General features: G+C 35.9%; 1 protein-coding gene across 4 annotated transcripts in view; it reads left to right on the top strand.

Moving 5' to 3' along the window:
- Positions 1-25228, top strand: part of LOC106965662 (histone H4) — a 57852-nt gene that overhangs the window by 12786 nt on the left and 19838 nt on the right. For 2 of the 4 annotated variants that reach the window (XM_053225855.1, XM_053225854.1), the window contains exon 2: positions 21874-22015. In XM_053225855.1, coding sequence (XP_053081830.1) covers positions 21874-22015 — 142 coding nt within the window. Of the gene's footprint in view, positions 1-2839; positions 2996-19435; positions 19627-21873; positions 22016-25228 lie in introns of those variants that run through there. The other 2 variants (XM_053225857.1, XM_053225858.1) reach the window with 2 other exon arrangements.

Raw genomic sequence — 25228 nt, 5'->3', positions numbered from 1 at the left:
TAACTTAGAGTGGTTAGGGACTTCTCATGGATATAGCAGTTAAGCCTAGTGCTAAAGAACAGAAATGAGACGTAAGGAGAAAGAATGTGGCACATCTAAGAAGGAGTGGAAGCTGGTGTGGCTAAGCCGCCACGAAGGAGGGAGAGAGTGGGACAAGATGAGGCTGGAGAGGGTGGCACACCAGCTCCAAAAAGATTGGGGGTTTTCTTGTAAGTGTAATTGAAAATCAATAAAAGATTTTAATCTAGAAAGCGGCATGTTCCATTTTACCCTTTATAAAGATAGTTGTACCGTACAGAGAACAAAGCATAGCTGAAATGCATCCAAAGTACTACTTAGAGGAAAATTTATAGGCTGAAATATTTATACATAAGTTTCTTCATGAGAAAAAAGAGTGACAATTAATGAGCTAAGTATTCAACTTAAAATATTAGGAAAAATGGAATTAATCCAAAGAAAGTATAATAAAAGATTTTTAAATTTTAATTTCAATGTAGTTAACACACAGTGCAAAATTAGTTTCAGGTGTACAATATAGTGATTCAACACTTCCATACAACACATGATGCTCATCACAAGTGCCTTTCTTAACCCCCATTACCTATTTCACCTCCCCTCCCCATCTCCCTTCTAGTAACCATCAGTTTGTTCTCTATAGTTAACAGTTTGTTTTTTGGTTTGTCTCTTTTTTTTTCTTTGTTTCTATTGTTTCTTTTTTTTAAAAAAATTTAATGTTTATTTATTTTTTAAAATATAATTTGTTGTCAAATTGGCTAACATACAGTCTGTAAAGTGTGCTCTTGGTTTTGGGGGTGTATTCCTGTGGTTCATCACTTACATACAACACCCGGTGCTCATCCCAGCAAGTGCTCTCCTCAATGCCCATCACCCATTTTCCCCTCTCCACACCCCCCCCCCCATCAGCCCTCAGTTTGTTCTCTGTATTTAAGAGTCTCTTATGGTTTGCCTCCCTCCCTCTCTGTTTGTAACTATTTTTTTTACCCTTACCTTCCCCCATGGTCTTCTGGTAAGTTTCTTAAGATCCACATATGAGTGAAAACATGTGATATCTGTCTTTCTCTGACTGACTTATTTAGTTAGCATTATACCTTCCAGTCCATCCACATTGCTGCAAATGGCATCATTTCATTCTTTCTCATTGCCAAGTAGTATTCCATTGTGTATCTAAACCACATCTTTATCCATTCATCAGTTGATGGACATTTAGGCTTTTTCCATCATTTGGCTATTGTTGAAAGTGCTGCTATAAACACTGGGGTACATATGCTCCTATGAATCAGCACTCCTGTATCCTTTGGATAAATTCCTAATAGTGCTATTACTGGGTCGTAGGGTAGTTCTATTTTTAATTTTTTGAGGAACCTCACACTGTTTTCCAGAACTACTGCACAAGTTTGAATTCCTACCAACAGTGCTAGAGGGTTCCGTTTCTCCACATCCTCACCAGCATCTGCTTTCCTGAGTTGTTAATTTTAGCCACTCTGACCTGTGTGAGGTGGTATCTCAGTGTGGTTTTGATTTGTATTTCCCTGATGATGAGTAATGTTGAGCATCTTTTCATGTGTCTGTTGGCCATCTGGATGTCTTCTTTGGAAAAGTTTCTATTCATGTCTTCTGCCCATTTCTTCACTGGATTATTTGTTTTTCAGGTGTTGATTCTTTATAGATTTTGGATACTAACCCTTTATCCAATATGTCACTTGCAAATATCTTTTCCCATTCCATGTCGCTTTTTAGTTTTGTTGATTGTTTCCTTTGAAGTGCAGAAGCTTTTTATCTTGATGAGGTCCCAGTAGTTCACTTTTGCTTTTAATTCCCTTGCCTTGGGAGATGTGTCAAGCAAGAAATTGCTGCGGCTGAGGTCAAAGAGGTTGTTGCCTGCTTCCTTCTCTAGGGTTTTGATAGTTTCCTGTCTCACTTTAGGTCTTTCATCTATTTTGAGTTTATTTTTGTGAATGGTGTAAGAAAGTGGTCTAGTTTCATTCTTCTGCATGTTGCTGTCCAGTTCTCCCAGCACCATTTGTTAAAGAGACTGTCTTTTTTCCATTGGATGTTCTTGCCTGCTTTGTCAAAGATGAGTTGGCCATACATTTATGGGTCCAATGCTGGGTTCTCTATTCTGTTCCATTGGTCTATGTGTAATTTTTGTGCCAATACCATACTGTCTTGATGGTTACAGCTTTGTAGTAGAGGCTACAGTCTGGGATTGTGATGCCTCCCACTTTGGTTTTCTTATGTTTATTTTATTTTTGAGAGAGACAGAGCATGAGCAGGGGAGGAGCAGAGAGAGAGGAAGACGCAGAATCCAAAGCAGGCTCCAGGCTCTGAGCTGTCAGCACAGAACCTGACACAGGGCTTGAACCCATGAACCATGAGATCATGTCCTAAGCCAACTTAACAGACTGAGCCACACAGGCGGCCCTGTTTGTATTGTTTCTTAAACTCCACATATGAGTGAAATCACATGGTATTTGTCTTTCTCTGACTGACTTTTTTCACATAGCATTATACCCTCTAGATTTATTCATATTACTACAAATGGCAAGATTTCATTCCTTTTTATGACTAAGTACTATTCCATTACACACACACACACACACACACACACACACACACACCCCATGTCTTCTTTATCCATTCATCTATTGATGGACACTTGGCTGCTCCATAATTTGGCTATAATGCTGCAATAAACATGGGGTGCACATATCTTTTCAAATTAGTGTTTTTGCACTCTTTGGGTAAATATCCAGTGCTGGAATAACTGGATCATGTGGTAATATTTTTTAAATAAAGTTTATTTATTTATTTTTGAAAGAGAAGGAGAGAGAGAGGATCCTAAGCAGGCTCTGCACTGTCAACACAGAGCCTGATGTGGGGCTCGAACCCACAAACCGCGAGATCTTGGCTTGAGCCGAAATCAGGTGTTGGACACTCATCCATCTGAGCCACCCAGGTGACCCTGTATCATGTGGTAAGTCTACTTTTAGTTTTTTGAGGAACTAAAAAACTAAAAAACAGTTTTCAGTCCTGCTACCAGTAGCACACGAGTGCTCCTTTTTCCCCACATCCTCACCAACACTTCTTTCTTGGCTTCTTGATTTTAGCCATTCTAACACGTGTCTGGTGATATCTCATTGTGGTTTAGACTTGTATTTACCTGATGATGAGTGACATCCAGCATCTTTTCATGTGTCTGTTGGTCACCTATATGTCTTCTTTAGAGAAATGTCTGTTCACATCTTTGGCCCATTTAATTGGATTATTTGTTTTTTTCTAGTGTTGAGCTGATAAGTTCTTTATATATTTTGGATACTAAACTTTTATCAGATATGTCATTTGACTGCCTACTCTTTTCTAAGGATGGTTTACAAAAATCCTATGAAGTAGATGCTATTTTTATTTAGAAAACTAAGCAAACTGAGACTTGGGCAGGTAGCAAAACTGGCCCAAAGTCACATAGTCAGTAAAGGGTAGACTCAAGATTTGAATCATGGCAATGGAGCTGTGGAGTTTGCGTTATTTACCCCTAACAAAGTGTCTCAGTCAGTCCCTCATGGCCCACAGCTACTTGATTCAGCATCTTCTTATCTCCCTGGCATTCTGGGTCAGTGATTCAATACACTTTAATTTTACCATATCTCTGATAATTTTAAGGTTATATACACATCACTGACTGGGCTTCTCAGTTCAGTCCCAGGTCCTGAATTGGTAGCCTATGTTTAATGCTCTGTAGAGATATTGCACATCTTACACATGGGCACCTAGCTGGCTTAGCTGATAAAGCATGTGACTCTTGATCTTGGGGTTGTGAGTTCAAACCCCACTCTGAGTGTGTAGAGCTTACTTGAAAAAAGAAAAGAAAAAAATTTTGAGCCTCCTGGGTAGCTCAGTCAGTTAAGCGTCTGACTCTTGATCTCAGCTCAGTTCTTCATTTCAGGGTCATGAGTTCAAGCCCTGAGTCCGGCTCCCCATTGGAGTGAAGCCTACTAAAACAAACAAACAAACAAACAAACAAACAAAAATGGCCAATGTGCCCTGGTCCGGTATGGAGGCTGACACTTTCTCTCTTCCCTCTCTGAGCAAGACTTGATACAGGCCACTTTCCCCAGCAGGTGCCATGATTCTTTTCAGGCATTCTTTCGAAAGTGAGAAGGTCCCCTCTTGGTGACCCTTTTCATGGTTCTAGTTTCTCACCAGATGCGAGGCACTAGGGACTTCGCACCTCCCCTTTCATGCCACCTCTAGCCTAGTATTTGAGTTTCTGGATCTTGAGTCTGTTTCTAGCAGAAACAGCTCATTTTCCTCTCATTCATTATTCAGCCTAAAATGAGTTTGTTCACCTTAGTGGATTAAATTACCACTTATATAAAGCTGACTCTCAAATTTATCTCTCTAGGTCCTAGAACCGTATTTGCAATTACCAGCTTTTTATAATTGTCATTTGTTCTTCAGCTCTTTTTAAAACTGTTGTTTAATTTTTCTTTTCTTTTTAAAAATTTTTAAAAATATTTATTTATTTTTGAGAGAGAGACCGAGTGTGAGCGGGGCAGGGGCAGAGAGAGAGGGAGACACAGAATCCGAAGCAGGCTCCAGACTCTGAACTGTCAGCACAGCACCTGATGCGGGGCTCGAACCCTTGAACTGTGAGATCGTGGCCTGAGCTGAAGTTGGATGCTTAACTTACTGAGCCACCCAGGCACCCCTAATTTTTATTTTCTATACTTTCTTGGAATCTGGAAGATTGCTGGGAATATGCAAACTTATTTCAGCGGAAATTCTCCATTTACTGTTAGTCAGTGTTTCTTTTTGTAAGTTAATTTTAACTTTTTAATCAAAATAAAACATTTATTTAGTTTTAAAATCTAATTGTTCCATAAAATGTATATTGAAAAGCAGAAATCCCCTGCTGTTCCTCTCTTCCCCCAATTTCTGCTTTCCAGAAATCAGCTTTTTCTTCTGGTGACATCTCTGTATTTCTAAATAACATGCTAATACAGCTGTATCTCAACTTTTAAGTTTAGGATGTTACCTATTCACTTCCTACCATGGAGGAGGAGAATTCACATATCCCTCGCTCCTACCTACTCATAAACTTTTCTGACCCCCATCCATCAAGTATAATTATTTAAAATTCTTTGGTTGTTAGTATTCAAGTAGTTACATTATTATACATACATTAACATTATTCCTAACTGAGCCATATACTCTATGATTATATTTCTTGGACAAATTTTTTCTTTCCTTGGAGTTAAAAATTACCTGTCATGGTTGATCCCCATATTTCCCCACAGAAATCAAACTCTGTCTCGGGGCACCTGGGTGGCTCAGTTGGTTAAGCATCTGACTTCCACTCAGGTCGTGATCTCACAGTTCTTGTGTTCAAGCCCCACATTGGGCTCTGCGCTGATAGCTCAGAACCTGGAGCCTGCTTCGGATTCTGTGTCTCCCTCTCTCTCTGCCCCTCCTCCACTCACACTCTGTCTGTCTCTCTCTCTCTCAAAAGTAAATAAACATTAAAAACAAAAAAGAAATCAAAGTGTGTCCCAATGTATTTAAACATATCATAGGATCTAAAGGTGTAATTTTTTTCAAAAACACTTGTTAGAGGAAGTCACCAAGAAGACATGACTGCCCACCGACTTCAGGCAACTGAAGTCTCCCTACTCCTTCCCCTGTCCTTGGAATGTACATTCTACCTACTATCCCTATCCTAGCAGCCATTTCAAGGACACAGCCTTGAGAGAGTAATGTATTGTTGAGACCATGTGGACTGGTTATATGACTGAACACATTAAGGCCTCTGTATAAACTTTCAAGATTCTGGTAGGCACACGTAAAGAGCTACTTGTCTTGCAGCCACCAGGACAAGTCTCATATGTAAGTTCCCTTGCTCGCTTTTTTTATTGGAGTATAATTGTCACATAATATTATATTACGTTCAGGTGTACAACATAATGATTCAATATTTGTATATATTATGAAATGATTACCAGAATAAGTCTAGTTAACATAGTTATAAATTTTTTTTCTTGTGATGAGAACTTTTAAGGTCTACTCTCTTAACAACTTTCAAATATTCACTACAGTATTACTAGCTATGGCCACCATGCTGTACGTTATATCCCCACAATTATTTGTTTTATAGGTGGAAGTTTGTATCTTTTGACCTTCCCAATGTTGTTGATTTGTCTGGTCAGCTGTGTTCTCCTTATTGTTTTTCTGTGGAAGTTTGTACCCTTTTTTTTTTTTTTTCAAGAGTATGAAGAAGGAAGAGAGATAAGCATATCGACTTAACTCAATGCATTAACTAGTAGTTTATAGGTTTTTTATAAATGTTTATTCATTTTCGAGAGAGAGTGTGTGAATGGGGGGAGGGGCAGAGGGAGAAAAAGGGGGACAGAGGACCTGAAGCCGGCTCTGTGCTGACAACAGTAAACCCGATACAGGGCTGGAATTCACAAACCATTAGATCATGACCTGAGCTGAAGTTGGACATTCAACAGACTGAGCCACCAAGGTGCCCCTAATAGTTTATATTTAATTTTCAACCTACTTTAGTAAGATTTCTATTTAATACTTCATTGAATTTTTCCATTCTATGGTCATCAATGACCTTTTTGCTTTTCATTTCTTTTTTTCTTCTTATATCTATAATTTTCTCTTAAGGTTTCCTATCCTCTTTATTTAGCTTCCGTAGGCAGAGTTAGATTTTGTTTCTTATCCTTCCCCCTTCCATTGTGCTGTATATAAATCCCCTAGTATGGCCTTGATTATGTACTGATGTAGTACCAATATTTAGGTAGATGGCTCTGTCCTGTTTCTCTGGGCAGAGAATTTAGCTATACCTAAAGTCTAACATAATGCCTGTCACTGATTAATGTTCCTTAATCATTGATGAGTGAGAAAACGTCTCAGGAAATACAATGTGGAGTACAATGCAAAGACCTGAATGCTTGCAGACTGGTAAAGCTTTGCTCAAAATCAGAATTGAGAAGTTTCAGAGATCATATATACCAATTTATGTTACAAATGAGGGAACTAAAGCCCAGAAGTTAAGCGATTTCTTCAAGGTCATATATAAATCAGAGGGACTTCAATTCAGGTTTTCCAAATGTCCATACTATATTTCTTTATTTTAAGAAATGACATTATGATAACTGGAATTCAGCAAATTAGCAGCCATATTATAAATGATACATTTTGCTTTGATTATTTAATCTAAATACATTTTTGAAAAGTGATACAGGTAGCTGTGTACAAATGAAGCTGACGTTAGAGGACGTTAGCAAACCAATTCAAAAGCTGCTGTTTGTAACCACATGAGGTGATAAAGGTTTGAACTAAGATGGCATTTGGAGAAAAAATATTGATGGAACACATCAAAAAGCAAAAGACAGAGATGTGTTAAAGAATCAGAGGAATAAACTTCTGGGGAAGATGGCAGAGTAGGAGTGAATCAGCCAGAGAAAGACACATACCATATGATTTCACTCAAATGTGGAATTTGGGCAACAAATGAACAAAGAAAAACAGAGACAAACCAAAACACAGACTTTTTTTTTTTTTTTTTTTTTTTTTTTTTTTTAGTTTATTTGTTTATTTTGAAAGAACGAGAGGGTGAGAGTGAGCACGAGCAGGGAGGGGAGAGAGAGGGAAAGAGAGAGCTCCCAAGCAGACTCTATGCTGTCTGTGCAGAGCCTGACCCAGGGCTCGATCCCACCCACTGAGAAATCATGACCTGAGCTGAAACAAAGAGTCAAAACGCTTAACTGAGTGAGCCACCCAGGTGCCCCATTAAACTAGTTTTGAGCTATATATTTTATGGAATCTACATACAGAGCAAGTAAATGGAAAAGTTAGCATCCTGGCTGAGGTGGGCTGTAAATGTAAAATACACAAGAGATTTCAAGCACTAGGTGTTTGTGTTTGATGTGAATGTGAAACATCTTGGTAATTTTTGTACTGGATAAGTGTTGAAATGATAAAACGGTGACACGTTGGGTTAAATAAGATACGTTCTTAAAATTACTGTCACCTGTTTCTTTTCCACTTCTTAACATGGCTAGGAGGAAGTTTGAAATCATATACGTGGTTCCCACGATAGCATTAATAGTTCTCCAGAGCAGCTCCGCTCTCCATTAGTTTATGGCTGGCTCCACACAACACATAAACTGTTTTGAAGACAATCAGTTAACTGAATCTAGCAACTGGTTACTTTGAAAGCCACTTTTTCTTCCTTTACAAAAAAGAGCTAATGGAAGTGAGAAATAAAACTCATGTGGATTCAAATGGAGGTTCCTCAACCTACTAGCTTTATGTCCTTTGTCAAGTTTATTAACATCTTGTGAATAATACGTCTATTTTGTAGGGTTGTTGTGAGGGTCAAAGTAGACCAGATAATGTGCTCAACACATTTATTTAATTTAATTTAGCTACCCCTAAATTTAATCCAATGATTAAAATTGGAAATCATAAGAGGAGGCGATGTATTCTTGGAAAGTTCAACATGGACGCTAGACATCCCAGGTGGAGAAAAGAGGGAGGAATGAGGATGGGATAAGTCTCAAATTTCTGCCCTGCAGGAAACAAGGAGGAAGATTAAATCTGTGGTGAAAATTATGAGTTCAGTTTTAAACATTGAGGATTGGGTGACTGTGGAAATTTAAGAGGAGACAGACGATGGTTAGGTAAGAAATTTAGTTTTGTTGCTACGATAGGTCTGAATCCTCAATAGAGACAGAATCCATGGTGAGGGGTGGTGGGCGGAGCCATGAAAAGGTATGAAATTGCCCAGGGAAATTGTTGAGTGGGAACACAATGAAAAGACAAGCTAGCTGTGCAAGGAAATTTGGAATCTTGACATCTAAAAGGAGGGCAGATGAAGAGGAGCCTGGAGAATAGACTGAATAGGAATAGAAGGACAAATAGGAAAAGGATACACAATAAAAACCGAGGAGGGATGAATTCCCCTGCATGCCCCCAAATTTGTGGAAGAAAAGAAAATACAAAAATATACTCACCAAGTCGTCCCTGTCCAAATCCAGAGGGAGAGGGGTCAAGGAGTGTCTAACAATGCACCACCTGGTGACTAAATTCTACAGAGTTAAAAAATCCTGGGCCAGTGGGCATGGTGATGGTCACCTGTTTCTTTCATTCTTGACCTGGGAAGGTCTGTGTTCTTCTGGACTTTAGGGTAGAGACTGTAACACATCTGAAAGAAACAAATTATTCATTAAGAAAATAAATGAGGTGATCACAAAGAGTCCACAGTGAGGAATTAGGGTTTACACTTTTTTTTGAGGCTGTTTCTTCTAGAGAAACATTTTAACCAAGTGCTGAAGTTTCATTATTGTCCACTGTTTTATTTCTATAAGAAAATAAGCTAATAAGCAGTATATGTGGTTCTATGGGAAAACACATTCAGTTACTTTGCAATAATATTATTACAAATCCTCTCCTCATTGTTGAAAATGGTACAAATGCACTCCTTATCCCTCTTATTCTTTTTTCTTTAATTCCAGTATAGTTAACATAGTGTTCTGTTAGTTTCAGGTGTACAATATAATGATTCAACAATTCCATACATCACCCTGTGCTCATCATAACAAGTGTACTATTAACCCCATCACCTATTTCACCCACCGCCCCATCCACCCCTCGCTCTGGTAACCATCAATTTGTTCTATATAGTTAAGAGTCTGTGTTTTGGGGTGCCTGGGTGGCTCAGTTGGTTGGGCAACCAACTCTTGATTTTGGCTCAAATATAAATAAATAAATAAATAAATAAATAAATAAATAAATAAATAAAATTAGAAATAAATAAATAAAAATAAGAAGGTTGAATTTAACAACCAAAGAAAAACATAGTTTCACATATCCAAGTTCCAAACTTAACAATTCTCCAATAACTGAATCCAGTGCCAAGAATTGTTCGTTTATCATGTGCTTTTATATTGAAAAAAACTTGTTCATCTTTTAAACAATTTGGTAATTTTTTAATGCTTATTTATTTATTTTAATTTTTTTAATGTTTATTTATTTTTGAGAGAGAGAGACAGAGACAGACAGAGCATGAGCAGGGGAAGGGCAGAGAGAGGGAGACACAGAATCCAAAGCAGGCTCCAGGCTCTGAGCTGTCCTCACAGAGCCCTATGCGGGGCTCAAACTCATGAACCATGAGATCATGACCTAAGCCGAAGTCAGAATCTTAACTGACTGAGCCACCTGGGTGCCCCCAAAATTGATATAACTTTAAAGAAAAACATATCGGTTTAAAAACTACTTGCATCCAAAAGAAGTAAATTCACTATCTCTTCTGTTAACCCACTATTACTAACATTGAATTGAAAGAAATACTGAATAAATTGAAAATCAACTCTTAATTTACAAATATCCACAAGGTATCCTTCAAATATTTCTTGTAATTTTTATAGTCAATTTTCATAGTGTTCTGAGTCATAGTTTAAAGCTTCTTAATATTGATTTATGTTAAATAGTATATAAAATCATTATTATTGATTTACATTATGCAAAGACTCAATTTCAACATACGTTCTTGTACTTGTCTAGCTAGTTCACAGACAAGCTTTTTCTTTCTTATAACTTCAAATCTAACTCATTCATAAGCAATGTGATGTAGCAGTAAAAAAAAACATAGACTTCCAAGTTTTGTGTTTGGATTTTGAATATTTGCCAAGTATTCCTTTTCTTTCAAGAAAAACATTGAATTGGAATTAACAGTGCAGTTAATCCTTGTACAACTCTTCCACAATTTAACCAACAAACACTGGTGAAGAACACAAGATGATTAAATTCATTGTCTTCTATTTCTTTCAGTAATTCCAAAACAATTTGGTGGCTCATAACATTTGCACATATTCCCTGAATGATGTTAAATGCATCTATGGCAATTTTCATAGTTTGCTTCAGAAAACTGGGGCATATATGTTTTCAGTATGCATCACAGGTAGAAACAAAGCAGGAAGGGAAACATGTTTCTTGTCTTAAAATTTCAATAAATCAAGACTTTTGGCTTAACAGAGTTGGAGCATCCTCTGTTGTGATAGAAACTAATATTTCATATCAAAAATTCTTTGGCAGACATATTAAATTAAAAATATCTTGGGGCTGCCGGGTGGCTCAGTCAGTTAAGCATCCAAATCTTGGTTTCGGCTCAGGTCATGATCTTACGGTTCCTGAGATCAAGTCCCGCGTTGGGCTCCACTTTGACAGCATGGAACCTACTTGGGCTTTTCTCTCTCTCCCTGTCTCTCTGCCTCCCCCCCAGTTGTGCGCTCTCTCTCTCTCTCTCTCTCTCTCTCTCTCAAAATAAATCAATAAGCTTAAAAAAAAATCTCTGCTATGAGTTCCATTTAAGCCATAAATTGACCACCTTTCTTCATAAATATGGATGTCCTTTGAGAAATACACATCGAATGTTAATTTGGCAGTGCTTTTTACATCACATGACTCACCTACAGATAAGAAGCTAAAGACAAGTTCCTGCAGCTTTTCAAAGTTTGAATCAGTCGATCTTTGGTGTTATAGAGGTCTTGCATTCCATGGGCAATTGTTTGGTTTAATTGAAATCTTCAGCTTTTTGTCAAATATATTTTTTAAAGTCTTTCTCTCATAATTTTCTAACAAAGTTTTCATAATTGAAATAACATATTTTCCAATTTCTTCATCTAAAAATTATTTTCTGTGTGCGTAAGAACCAAGCTATTTTAGGGACGCCTGGGTGGCTCAGTCCATTAAATGTCTGACTTTGGCTCAGGTCATGATTTCCTGATTCATAGGTTCGAGTCGCAGTGCGCTATGCGCTGACAGCTTGGAGCCTGGAACCTGCTTCTGATTCTGTGTCTCCCTCTCTCTTTGCCCCTCCCTTGCTCACACTCTGTCTGTCTCTCTCAGAAATAAATAAATAAATAAACTTAAAAAAAAAGAGCTATTTTATAGTTGGCTAAAGTTAAAAGCTTGGATTCTTTTAAAATTATTTTTTAAAACCTTTTCACATATTTAATTCTAGTTCTAGCAGACAAATTTTTATCAATTCTTTTTAACTTTTGAGAGGAAGTAACTTGTCAGCTTCACTATGTATTTGCTGAAAATGTGTCTTAGTATTATAAACTTTATTTTTCTTAACACAAAAGATAGATTTTTGGTTTTGCTTTGTCACAGCAAAATATAACTTCCATTTATTTTTATTTGAAACTTGCAAAATTTTTTCAAGTATATTTTATTCTATTCTCTACTGTTCTAGTTGTTTAGGCTACTGCATCTCCATTCTATCCTGTATCAATATTCTGCCTTCATTTCTTTTTTTTATTTAAAAAAATTTTTTTAATGTTTATTTATTTTTTGAGAGAGAGATAGAGTGCGAGCAGGGGAGGGGCAGAGAGAGAGGGAGACACAGAATCCGAAGCAGGCTCCAGGCTCTGAGCTGTTGGCACAGAGCCTGACGAGGAGCTCGAACTCATCAACCGTGAGATCATGACCCGAGCTGAAGTCGGACACTTAACTGACTGAGCAACCCAGGCACCCCTATGCCTTTATTTTTAATGTAAAAACTTGTACATACTTATTGTTTGGCAGGAAAAATAATTTAATTATATCATTATTTAAAATAATAAATATTGTGGCACCTGGGTGGCTCAGTCGGTTAAGCATCCAACCTAAGCTCAGACTGAAGTCTCGTGGTTCCGGAGTTCAAGCCCCACGTTGGGCTTTGTGCTGACAGTTTAGAACCTGGAGCCTGTTTCAGATTCTGGTCTCCCACTCTCTCTCTCTGCCTCTCCCCTGCTTGCACTCTATCTCTTTCTCTCAAAAATAAATAAACATTAAAAGAGTTGTATACTCTTAAAAAATAAAAATAAAATAATAAAGTAGTAAAGATTTACTAAATAAGGTTTAAATAGCTATAGATATAACTCCTGCTCTCTGCATAAAATATTCATAGAAATACAAGGAACATAGAAGAATAATCACTAGAAATTATCAATCTCTTGACAATGACTAGATTAGCAATATGTTCATGTTTAATACTAGAATCAATGCACATACTTTTTTTTTTTTAACTAGGCTCCACACCCAACATGGGGCTTGAACTCAAAACCCTGAGATCAAGAGTTATATGCTCTACTGGCTGAACCAGCCAGGCACCCCAATGTGTATACTTGATAAGAGAATTACACTATAATGACAGTATGACTATAATTTATATTAGGGATTGACAAACTTTTGGGAAGGTCCAGATAGTATCTATTTCAGGATATGAAGGGTGAATAAGAATAAAAATCAAGGATATTATGTAAGTATTCATATAAAAAGAAAAAATAAATTTCCACAATTTTTTATTAATGAAACTCAAAAGATAATATGATAACAATGGATTAAAATATTTTGATAGTGTATGCTACTAAGGAGAAGAATGGAATTCTGGAGTAAGGGAGATAACCTTTTGCTTATTTGGGGTTCAAAGTCAATATTCTCATCAAAGTTAATTGTGAATGTTCATCTGTTAAGGCTAGTGTGTTTTAAAATTTTATATATTTCAATTTTGAGAATTTACTTTTCACATAGATACACCAAATACTGGTATTAACTCACAAGTATATGATTTTAGTTGAGCACACTCATCATTTGGATGGCATCTTTTGCCTTTCAGCATATCACTGCATTGCCCATTAATCACTTCCAGTTGAAGTAAAGGTGGACACTCCTCAATTGCATGATTAAATGGAGTTTGAAATAGGGAAATTTCCTTCGCATTTACATCGAGATCAGGAAAAAAAAATGCTATTTAGAACCGTAATTTTAGTTCGAAAACATATATCTGTTGCAATCTTCTTGTGTTTACCTTTGACAACATGTAAAGTTTATAGAGCAGCTTGACATTACTTGTGATTCAAATGTTAGCTGTTGTCAAAAAGACTTTACCACAGTATGTTTCACATAGAAGTGTTGTTTTCACTTGCAATTTTAGGAATTCGTTAAGGAACATTTTCAAGTCAGCGGCAAAATTCATTTCCAAAGGATGGAGTTTGAATCTTATCCTCTTGGATAGGGGGCTGGCAAAGAATCTTCTTCCTTATACCACTTCTCTTTTCTTTCTCCCTCTACCGCTTGCTTTCTTCCTCTACTAATGGAATTATTACCCTTCATTTTCTTTTCTTTTTTCAAAAATGCCACTTTATACAAATATATTTGACATATTGTGTAAATTTAAGGCACATGTTAATGCAGTTAGCACCTCAATCATGTTGCACATTATCCTTTTTTTAGTGGTTGGAGTACTTAAGTACCAGTCTCTTAGCAAGTTTGATGATTATAATACAATATTGTTGTCCACATTCACTATACTGTGCCTTAGACCTCTAGGGCTTGTAAATACTCATTCCAAGTTTGTACCCTTACACAACATCTGTACTTCTCATTTTTAAAATGAATCATGTTTCATAAATATTTTAATTCCCTCCTCGATTTGTTGAATTCTTAAGGAATTTGTTTTTCCCCTTACCTTTTTTTAAACTTCTAGTCAGAAGTTTTGATTTCTGCTCCAAACAGATTGTAGGTTTGACCACGTTAGAGATGTCCACACTTCTGCTAATTTAAATAGAAACTAATGAAAATCGTTAAGTAGTTGTCTCACCAGTAGATTTCACATCAAGTTCTTACTCTTCTTTCAGAGGAAGGATCTGTGATGAGAATGAAGCACATTTCTAAACCTTTTATTGGTCACTTAGCAATGGATGGTGACAGCTGTCACCATCTCATCAGCGAATCCTCTTATTTCACACTGATTTAACAGAAGCCAGATTGTTGCATTTTTATGATCAAAATTTATTACTCTTCTCATTTCCCATTTTTGTTGAATATGAAATCTTCCATAAATACCATTTAAGGTCCAAAGTACATGCAGTCATGCATATAATTATTCATATAATCAGAGCCCAAGCTGGTTACTGCAGTTAAGAGAGCACAGTGCTCTTTTAGGAAATGCTTTGTTGATTATGAATGTCAGGGTAAAGATGATGCTGTTTATCCTCCCCATTATCTTTATTATTATTGACTTCCTTATCAGTATCATAATCTATCCAAATATATTTAAATGAAGACATTGGGAGCCCAAATCATCCATTCCACTTTCTCTCTTCATATCCTGCCATGATTTAGTCTTCCTCTTTTAGGTTTTGTTGGATAATTAATAGAAATTTGTGGAAATATTAAATCTGATTCCTCTAAATAATTTAATAACATATTAAGTCTGATTAGACTTGTGAACATATCTCCTTCCAACCTGAGAAGCTGATTCCTTAAGTATAAAGAAGACAGAATTCACATGTCAAAGCAGAAATCACATAATAAAAACTATTAGCTGTATTTTAAGGTTTTAATTATTAGTTAGATCACATGAAATATTAATCATATGACAGGAAATCTATTTAACTGAGTCACAACTAAAATTTGTAATGAACATCACAAGCCTTAAATATTCTAGTTTTGGGGATCGGCTGTAGGGAAAGGATCCAAAATACAGGTAGAAGCTTTTCTCCACATGTTATAATTTTTCTGCAGCAGTATTTTAAAAAGAAAAAAAAAAGACCATCTAAATACTACATTAAGGAAAATGATAAATTATAGTGCTTCATAGAATAAACTGCAATAGTTTAATAGTTATGAAATTTTTATCATTATTATTAATAACCAGATAATTATAGTTTCAGATTTAGAAGGCCATATGGAAAATTGGGCACATAGTATGATTTCAAGTGAAATCATAAAAATAAGCATTGGAAAAAAGTTACATAAAAATCCACTGAATGTTAAAGTTTATTTTTTCTGAGGAGTAGCATTAGGTCGAAATTTTTACTTCTTCTTTATACTTTTCCTATATTTTCCAATTTTCTACAATAAGCATAAATAATGAGTCATAAACCACCTTTAAAAATTATAGTTAAAATATTTTAAAATGCGTTGCTATTGATTATGACATTAAGTATATTTTCTTCCAACAGTTTGTCTCTACTAGATAGATGCTAACTGCAGTTTTAAGAGGAAAGAATTTATTTTTGGCCCAGTGAATGGTAAAGTGTGGAGATTCTAATTAATTTGAGGAGTTTTAATAATTTCTGTGATTCAGTCTTTAAAAATCTAATCCATATAATTTTCTGTAAAGAAATAACATAGTTATTTTGGGGACCGCACAGATTGCTTGATAGAATTAACTCTTTGATTCAGGTAGAAACATCTACGCATCTTGCTCATCCAGTTGGTAGCTGCCTTTCACTCAGATCCCCTATTTAACTGTTCTTAATTAATAGAGTGAAATAAAGATAGTGTGAAATGTGATCTAAATGAACCCAAAAATTGCTCTGACCCTATTTCCATTAAAGATTTCTGCTGACAAGTTTTCCATTAGTATCAAACAGGAAGTTTTATTTTTTAATTGTATTTCTTTTTTAAAGATTTATTTTTGAGAGAGAGAGCACAAGTGGGGACGAAGCAGAGAGAGACGCAGAAAATCTGAAGTAGGCTCTGTGCTGACAGCATCAAGCCCCATGCGAGGCTCAAATTCACAAATCTTGAGATCATGACCTGAGCCAAAGTCAGATGCTCAACCAACTGAGCCACCCAGGTGCTCCTAATTGTATTTCAAAAAAAAAAAAAAAAGCAAAACTACTTAATATGATATTTATTATGTGCAAGATACTGTTCTCAGTACTTTACAAATCTTAATTTATTTAATCCCCACTAAAGTCTTATGTAGTACAGCCAAGAATTGAACTAGGCAGTTGGATTTCAAGATTAAAATCCATAACCTTGTACATGGAACATGTAATTGTCTCAATATCTAACCAGTTCACAGGCCTACTGATGAGTTCTCAACTTTAGTCTTTATTGATTATAGGCTTATATTCTGTTAAATAGTGAAGAGGCAGATCTGTGTTCACACCAAAGGTTTACAATGAATCTAGTATTGTTTGGTAGATACCAAGCTTTGAAAATATATCTCATCAAAGAATTCTCTAATTTTTTTTTTGTTAAATGATTTGAAGGTTTATTAATCTACTTTTTTTTTTAAGTTTTTATTTTTATTTGAGAGAGAGATAGAGAGCAAACGGGTGAGGGGCAGAGAGAGAAGGAGACAGAATCCCAGGCAGGCTCTACACTGTCAGCTCAGGGCTCGATGCAGGGGCCTGAACTCACAAACCATGAGATCATGACCTGAGCTGAAGTCAAGAGTCGGTTCTTAACCGACTGAGCCACCCAGGTGCCCTATTAATGCACTTTTAAATAGCAAGATAGTGTCTATGAATCTCAAGGTTTTCAAAACTTCATTTACGAAGGATTTTTTTGTATTTAAAAAAAATTACATATTAAAAAACATAGTCAATTCACATGAAAAATCAATCAACACAATGATTTCATAGTTATAATATGACTGACCTTCCAAGAAACTGACACCAATTTAAAATTTAAAGATTGAAATAAAAACTAAAATTGAATTTGCAAAAATCTTCAAATTTTAAAGTTATATGGATACTTACAGTTTTTCTAGTTTAGCAGATTTTGTAATGTAGTGATATTTTCTCCCTGTCTCCAAGAAATAGCCACTAGCTTCTATTTGAATATTTATAGATAAGGTAAATATGCAATGTTTTGAGGCATAACATGTCTTTATGGGCTAGAGCTCATGATTAAAAATATAAGTTTTTCTCTGTGGTGACCTAAATTTTCACATTTGTATGTTGAAAACATTTCTTCTAATTCTAATTCTGTCACACTGACTTTCAATGAAAGAAATACCCTAAACCTATTTGGATAGAGCTATCAGTTTATCTCTCAGTCTTTCCCCTGCAAACAAAAATATCTCTCACTCTTTAACTCTTGACACAGTTTCCAGAGTATCAAATTTGGTGTCATAACTGTATGTAGTGACCAGAGTCATTCATTGATTACATTTCATGTATAGACATGAAGTCTGCATTTTAACTGAAATTTGTGTGCATCATCTTTTATATGCTTACGTCCAATTCCATCAAAATCAAACTAGTTACCAGTCTAGGACTGAATTTCTTGAGGTCCCCTGAGAAGTCAATGGATAGATCTCCAGAAAATTACTTTGACAAAGGTTCTTGTACTCAAACATGGTGAGAGATTGACATTGGTAGATGGGAGATCTGGGATCCACAAAGACAATGCAAATGATGGTGATTTTCAAATGAAGAAATTGCTCTCATGAGGAGATCAAGGGAAGCTGTGAATCTGATTGGAGAGCACCTACCAAAGGGAAGGAAAATCTTAGCAATAGATGAGATTTTATTCTTAAAATTCATCTTAAATTAAAACAGAGAACTTAAGCATTTATGGGCTTTGCAAAAATAAAAACAAATACAAATTTTAGAGTATTCATAGAAATAAATTTCATCAAGTTACATTTAAAATCAGTTCCTATATGTTTTATTTTACTAATATAGGTACTTTCTCTAAAATATTATTGAACTCTTGTATTTAAGAGACTGTCCTAGTAACAGAGGCTATAAAGCTGAATAAAGCATTCTTTTCTCTAGATTTCAGTTAATGACAAAAAGCTAATATGTAGAAAATTAAAGAATATAAAAGACATGAGAACTGTCATAGTGGTATACAGCAGAAAGATTTGGCAACAACTGTGCCTGATAATATCAGTTACTAACTTTTTCAGAGAAATTAAAAAATGTGTGCTTGGCTTGAAAGCAGATTAAACTTTCAAGGACTAAGTGAGTAATGGTTATGCAGTCTGGAAACTCGTAAACAAGATTAAAAGTGCAGAAAGTTTCTAAGTAATTATTTGACTATGAATTGGTTCTTTTGCAGTGAAGTCTTTATAAATCTATAAATAAGGGAAAAAAAGGATTAGGGATGAATAGAATTTTCTTCAAAATACTTGACAGCCCATGAACTTGCTGGAAAAATACAACCAATAACTATTTTAAAAGAGTGTTCTGGGGGCGCCTGGGTGGCTCAATCGGTTGAGTGACTGACTCCTTATTTCAACTCAGATCATGATCCCAGGGTTGTGGGATTAAGTCCCTCATCAGGATCCACACTGAGCATGGAACCTTGCTTGGGATTCCTCTCTTTCTCCTTCTGCCCTTAGCCCCCTCTCAAAATAAATAAACACTTAAAAAAAGAAAAAAATTAAAAATTTAAAAAAGAGTGTTCTGAACTGAACCATATTTTTGACAGATGGTCTGGGAATATTTCTGTGTGCCTAATGAGTAAATTGAAATAAAATAAAAAACTAATACTTGAAATGGCGGAGGAAACACAATTATTAATTAACATTGTCAAAGAGCATAAACAAATAATCCAGGCCAAAATAATCATTTAGGAATTATCCATGGTGACAATGCAGTTTTACATTCAGGTGTCAACCATTTCTTTCCTGAGCCCTGGGGAAACAGAGGCTTTCAACTGTGGAGGAAAGAAAGGAGGATATGTGAATGTGATCATTAACGGGAGAACAGGGCTTCTGTTGTTTTGTGAAGTGCAAAACAACCAATGGGTCACAGGAGGGCAGAATATGCTGGAAGCCCTTTGGAACTCAATTCTGAGAATGCCATTTCTTTCCCCTCAGGGAGCCCTGAAGAACAAGGAAATTACTTTGGTCAGTATGCCTCTGTGTGTGTCGGTAAATATTTCCGGCTTATTCCAGTCTCTGAAGCAATTGAGGTTTACCACAATGCTATTTAGGAGGTTTAATTTGAATTTGATATTGTAGGGAATTATTTTATGTAGGCTTCTATTTCGAGAGTATGCGTTTGACCTTCACTCAGCTGTGCTTTTTTTGTTACACAAGAACATGGGGCATAAGTGTCCAGAACATTAAATTTTATGTTTTTTAAAATTTAGAATTGAATGGGAATATATTGTAAAAATTTGTTTTGAATGAGATTAAGATGTAGAAATGGCAGAATGGTTTCACTTTAAATAAATCAAATAAGAACAGGATGGGCTAGGTTTAACATCTCCCCGGTTTTCATGGGATGTGTTAGACTGTGATAGAGTGAACTCTTGATTATGCAATTGTACCAAATTCGTGCTACATCCTATAGGATGACATTCCATGTCTCTTTTTCCCACACCCAGTTCTTTCAAAATTGAAATCAGCCACCCAGGTCAGCACCAACAGTCCCTTGGGATCCCCCTAAGAAAGCAGGGGATGGGTCTCCAGAAACTGATTTTGTCAAGAACTGTTTTTAATCACTATGGAAGATGGACTCCAGGTGGATCTGGGATCCACAAAAACTGGAGGTGGTAATGATTACCACCTTAAGGGACTACTATCATGAGGCACTCAATGGAGCCATGAATTCTAGTCGAAGAATTTGGTACCAAATGGTACCTAAAATTTCAGGTTTGGACTTCAACTTCATTCTTAAGATATATCTTAAGTAGAAAAAGACTTATGGTTTTCTTATGAAATTACATGAATTTTGAGTGTTTCCAGTAATTATAATTTACTCATATTTTTGTTACATTTAAATCCTGTTTTGTAACTTACCCTTCCATTCAAACCAATATTAGTAATTTCCTCAAAAGACATGATTTAGCATTTGGGTGTAATTAACAATGTGCAAGTATGGAAATACTATACTATACACACACACACACACACACACACACACACACACACACACACACCTACACACAGTATATATAAGAATTACAATAGCACTAAGTCCAAAGTATACTCGGAAGAAAGTAGCTAGCCACTTTTTTCTGAAACTGGCAGCTTAGGAGGCATAAAAATATGTAATTGATGTTGAAACAACTGAAAGTTCAAGAGTTAGATGAACGGTAGGTATCATTTTAGAAAATCATAAGTAAGGCAGAAAATAGTGAAAGCATCTTGTTTGTGATTATGAGTGTAGCTTTGTACAGCGGAGGATTTACAGTTTTGGAAGCAAGAAAGAATATCAGCAATGAGCATACCTGTCTTGGAAAAATCTGTGATAGACTGAGGGCCTCTGTGAAAGACAAATCAATAATTATATTTGAAGACAGCCTATTGAATTGATTCATATTATTGATAGCAAGTCTGAATAGTTTCTCTGTTGCCCATGAATTGAAACAAATTAAGAAAGGTAATGTCTCACCCCTAGGGGAATGAGTGAGCAACATGTAACTCTGACCATTCAGGGGAAAGGAAAGCTTTTGACTTTTTGTGAAGTGCAAGTCATTGGGCCAGGGCTAGTAGAAGAAGGTACTGGAAGCTTTTTGATTCCCAGATCTGAAGATCCCCAGTTTCTTCCCAATGGAGAAGAAAGTTCTATTGGTTTCTATGCTTTCTTCCTCTGAAATATTTTCAATGTCATTATTTTTCAAAACAATTGAGATTCAACACAATATCATTTGAACTTTATTTTGTAAAATGTGTTATTTTTTATATACTGCTATACCTTTGTGGCCACTATATTCCTCCTCTTTTATTTCTCCCTTTTTGAGCTTCACATCCATTTAGAAGTCTCTTAAACCTACAAAACATTATATTTGTCCTGATCTTTAAAAAATTTGGAAACTTTGTTCCACATACGGGGCTGAAGTGCCTAAGAGTAATGAACTGCAGCAGAGTGTTTCATTCGTCTCCTTGATTGGTTCTCTGCGAAAGAGAAAATAAAGTAGGAAGATAGATGGGCCCCATATTCAGGGAGCTCAGTGAGAATCTTTTGGGTCCAGGTAACTATTTTACCTGTTATTCATGGTATATATCAGAGTGTATTGGCATCAACACTGGGTTGCATGAGAATAATGAGTTCATGATACAACTAGATGGTATTCTCACATTGCTTGTCTTTTTCTCAGATTCAGTCCTATCAAAATGGAAGCCAGCCACTCAGTCCAGCACCACAAATCTTTGGGAACCCAAGAAAGCAGTGGATGGCTCTCCAGCAAGTAACTTTGACAAGGGCTCCTATATTCAAATGTGACTGGAGGCTGACCCCTGGTAGGTGGTAGATCTGGGATCTACAGAGACAGGAAACAGTGTGATTATCAACCTAAGGGACTGCTGTCAGGAGGAGACTAATAAAGCCATGACTGATTGGAGACTCACCTGGTAACTGGGAGAAGTTAAATCTTAGGTATTTAAGGAAACTTATTTTTCAAAAATGATTGAATCAATATTTTGGAGGGTCACTGACCTAATGAAAATTTTTTTTGTTAAACTTTATTTTTAAAGTAAGCAATAGTAGAATATTTCTACTCATATATTTAAATGCTATTTCTTCTTTAATATTGTAGTCACTGGTTGAGTTAAAGCACTTTTTCAGTCACTCATATACAAAATATTATTTTGCCTACTATGTTTATGTAATGTTTTTTGTTTGGAAAATTTAATACATGATCATGTTAAAAAAAATTTTTATAAAAAGATATAGTAAGTGGCCCTTCCACCCAGATCTCTTGGTAACTCATCACAAATCAGCTACTTTTAATAGATTTTTGTTAAACAAGATTTATTGAGATAGAACTGAACTGTAACACTATGTAAGTTTAACATGTACAGTGTGATTATTTGGTACACGTATACATTGTAAAATGATTACCACAAAGGGGCACCTGGGTGGCTCAGTTTGGCTAAGCATCCAACTTTGGCTCAGGTCATGATCTCACAGTTCGTGAGTTTGATACCCCCATCAGGCTGTCCGCTCAGCACAGAACCTCCATCCCTGTCTCTCTCTGCCCTTCCCTCATTCACATTCTGTCACTCTCTCTTTCTCTCTCTCTCTTTCTCTCTGTCTCTCAAAAATAAATAAAACATTTAAAAATAAAACAAAAGAAATAAAATGATTACCACAAAAAATTACTTAATACATCCATCACCTCTCATAATTACCTTTTTTTTAAATAGTGAGAACATTTAAGTTATATTCTCTTAGCAACTTTCAAGTCTATAATACAGTATCGAGAACTGTAATCATGCTGTGCACTAGATCCCCAGATCTTATCATCTAAAACTGGAAGATTATACCCTTTGACCAACATCTCCCCATTTCTCTGACACCCAGCCTTTGGCAACCTCCATTCTACTCTGTATTTTTATGAGTTTGGCTTTTTTAGGTTCTACATATAAATGAGGTGAAACAGTATTTGTCTTTCTCTCCCTGACTTATTTCATTCTGCATCATTTCCTCAGTATCCATCCATGTGTCACAAATAGCAGGATTTCCTTGTTTTTATGGCTGAATAATATTCCATTGTAGGTATTTTCCTTACCCATTCATTCATCAGTGGCAGCTTAGGTTGTTTCCATGTTTTGGGTATTGTGAATAATACGACAGTGAACATGGGAGTGTAGATGTTCCTTTGAGATAGTGATTTCATGTTCTTTGGATGCATACCCAGAAATAGGATTGCTGAATAACATATATCAAGAGGTTAGCAAGTCTACTCCATAATATTGCTGCCTGGGCATCCATCTTGTTTGGCCAGGCAGACTGCAGAGGCCTTAAACTGACATTAGTTCCTCATGCAAGTTTCTGCCTCAGATAGCAGCAGGCAGTCATAAGTAAATGTAAGTTCCTATGGTGACTTTCCTCAATGGCCTTGTGATAAAAATCTCCCCTCTTCCTGGGGCCTTTCCTTTAAGTGCTCCTTAGATAAAACCCCTGCAAAGCTAACCAAAACCCTACTCTTGTGGTTTGAATAGACCAATCTGGCCTTAGACCAGGATCTTTCTGTAAGCAAGTGCCCTAGGTTCTGCCGCTCTCTGCCTACACCAGGCCTTGACTTCCCATGTGGCCCCTCGAGGCATGCTGTGTACTTTCCCTGAAAGTATTCTGTTTTAATTCTCTGTGGTCTTTTGTGGAAGCATAGCTCACCATCTGACATCCCAGGGCTGTACTTAACAGATGTCAATTTAATAAAGTCACAATAATATGGTAATTCTATTTTGAATATTTTAAAGAACTTCCATGCTGTTTTCTTTGTGGCTTCCCCAATTTATATTCCAACCAACAGAGCACAAGTATGCCCTTTTCTCCACATCCTCGCCAACCCTTGTTATCTCTTGTTTTTTTGATACTAGCCATTCTAACAGGCATAAGGTGGTATCTCATTATGGTTTTGATCTTCATTTCCCTGATGGTTAGTGATGTTCAGCATCTTCTCATGTACCTGTTAGATATTTGGATATCTTCTTTAGAAAAATGTCTTTTCAGGTTCCCCCCCTATTTTATAAATGGATTATTTGGGGTTTTATTTTTTTGCTATTAAGCTGTAAGAGTTCTTTATGTATTTTGGATACCAGTCCCTTATCAGATAACTTTTTTGTAAATATTTTCATTCTATAGATGGCCTTTTCATTTTCTTTCTTGATTGACTGATTTTATTTTATTTTTTTCTGTGCAGAAGCTGTGTAGTTTGATGTTTATTTTTGCTTTTGTCACTTGTGGTTTTGGTGTCACATCCAAAAATCATTGCCAAGACCAATGTCAAGGAGCCTTTTCTCTCTGTTTTATTCTAAAAGTTTTACATTATCAGGTCTTACCTTAAAGTCTTTAACCCATCTTAATTTTTGTGTGTGGTGTGAGATAGGGGTCAAGTTCGTTATTTTTCCTGTGAATATCCAGTTTTCCCAGCACCATTCATTGAAGAGACTAATCTTTCTCCATCAAGTATTCTTGACTCCCTTTTCAAATATTGGTTGATCATACATGCATCAAATCTGTGCTCTCAGTTCTGTTTGTTTGGCCAATGCATTGGTTTTTATTCCAGTACCATACTGTTTGGATTACTATAGCTTTGTAATATAGTTTGAAATCAGGAAGTGTGATACCTCCTGCTTTTGCTATTTGAGGTCTTTTGTTGTTCTATACAAATTTTGGAATATATATATATATATATATATATATATATATTTTTTTTTTTTTTTTTTTTTTTTCCCCTATGTCTGTGAAAAAGTGCCATTGGAATTTTGATTGCATTGAATCTATAGAAGATTTGGGGTAGAATGCATATTTTAACAATATTAATTCTTTTGATCCAACAAAACGATATCTTTCCATTTGCATCATTTTTTAATTTCTTTCATCAGTGTTTTATAGTTTTAAGGGTATAGATCTTTTGCTTCCTTGATTAAATTTATTCCTAAGTATTTTATTGTTTTTGATGCCACTATAAATAGGATTATATTCTTTATATCCTTTTTCTTTTATTA

This window comes from Acinonyx jubatus, chromosome B4 (assembly GCF_027475565.1).
Source record: "Acinonyx jubatus isolate Ajub_Pintada_27869175 chromosome B4, VMU_Ajub_asm_v1.0, whole genome shotgun sequence".
Classification (NCBI taxonomy): domain Eukaryota; kingdom Metazoa; phylum Chordata; class Mammalia; order Carnivora; family Felidae; genus Acinonyx; species Acinonyx jubatus.
The sequence above is the reverse complement of the archived record's forward strand: the minus strand, read 5'-3'. Positions and strand labels throughout refer to the sequence as shown.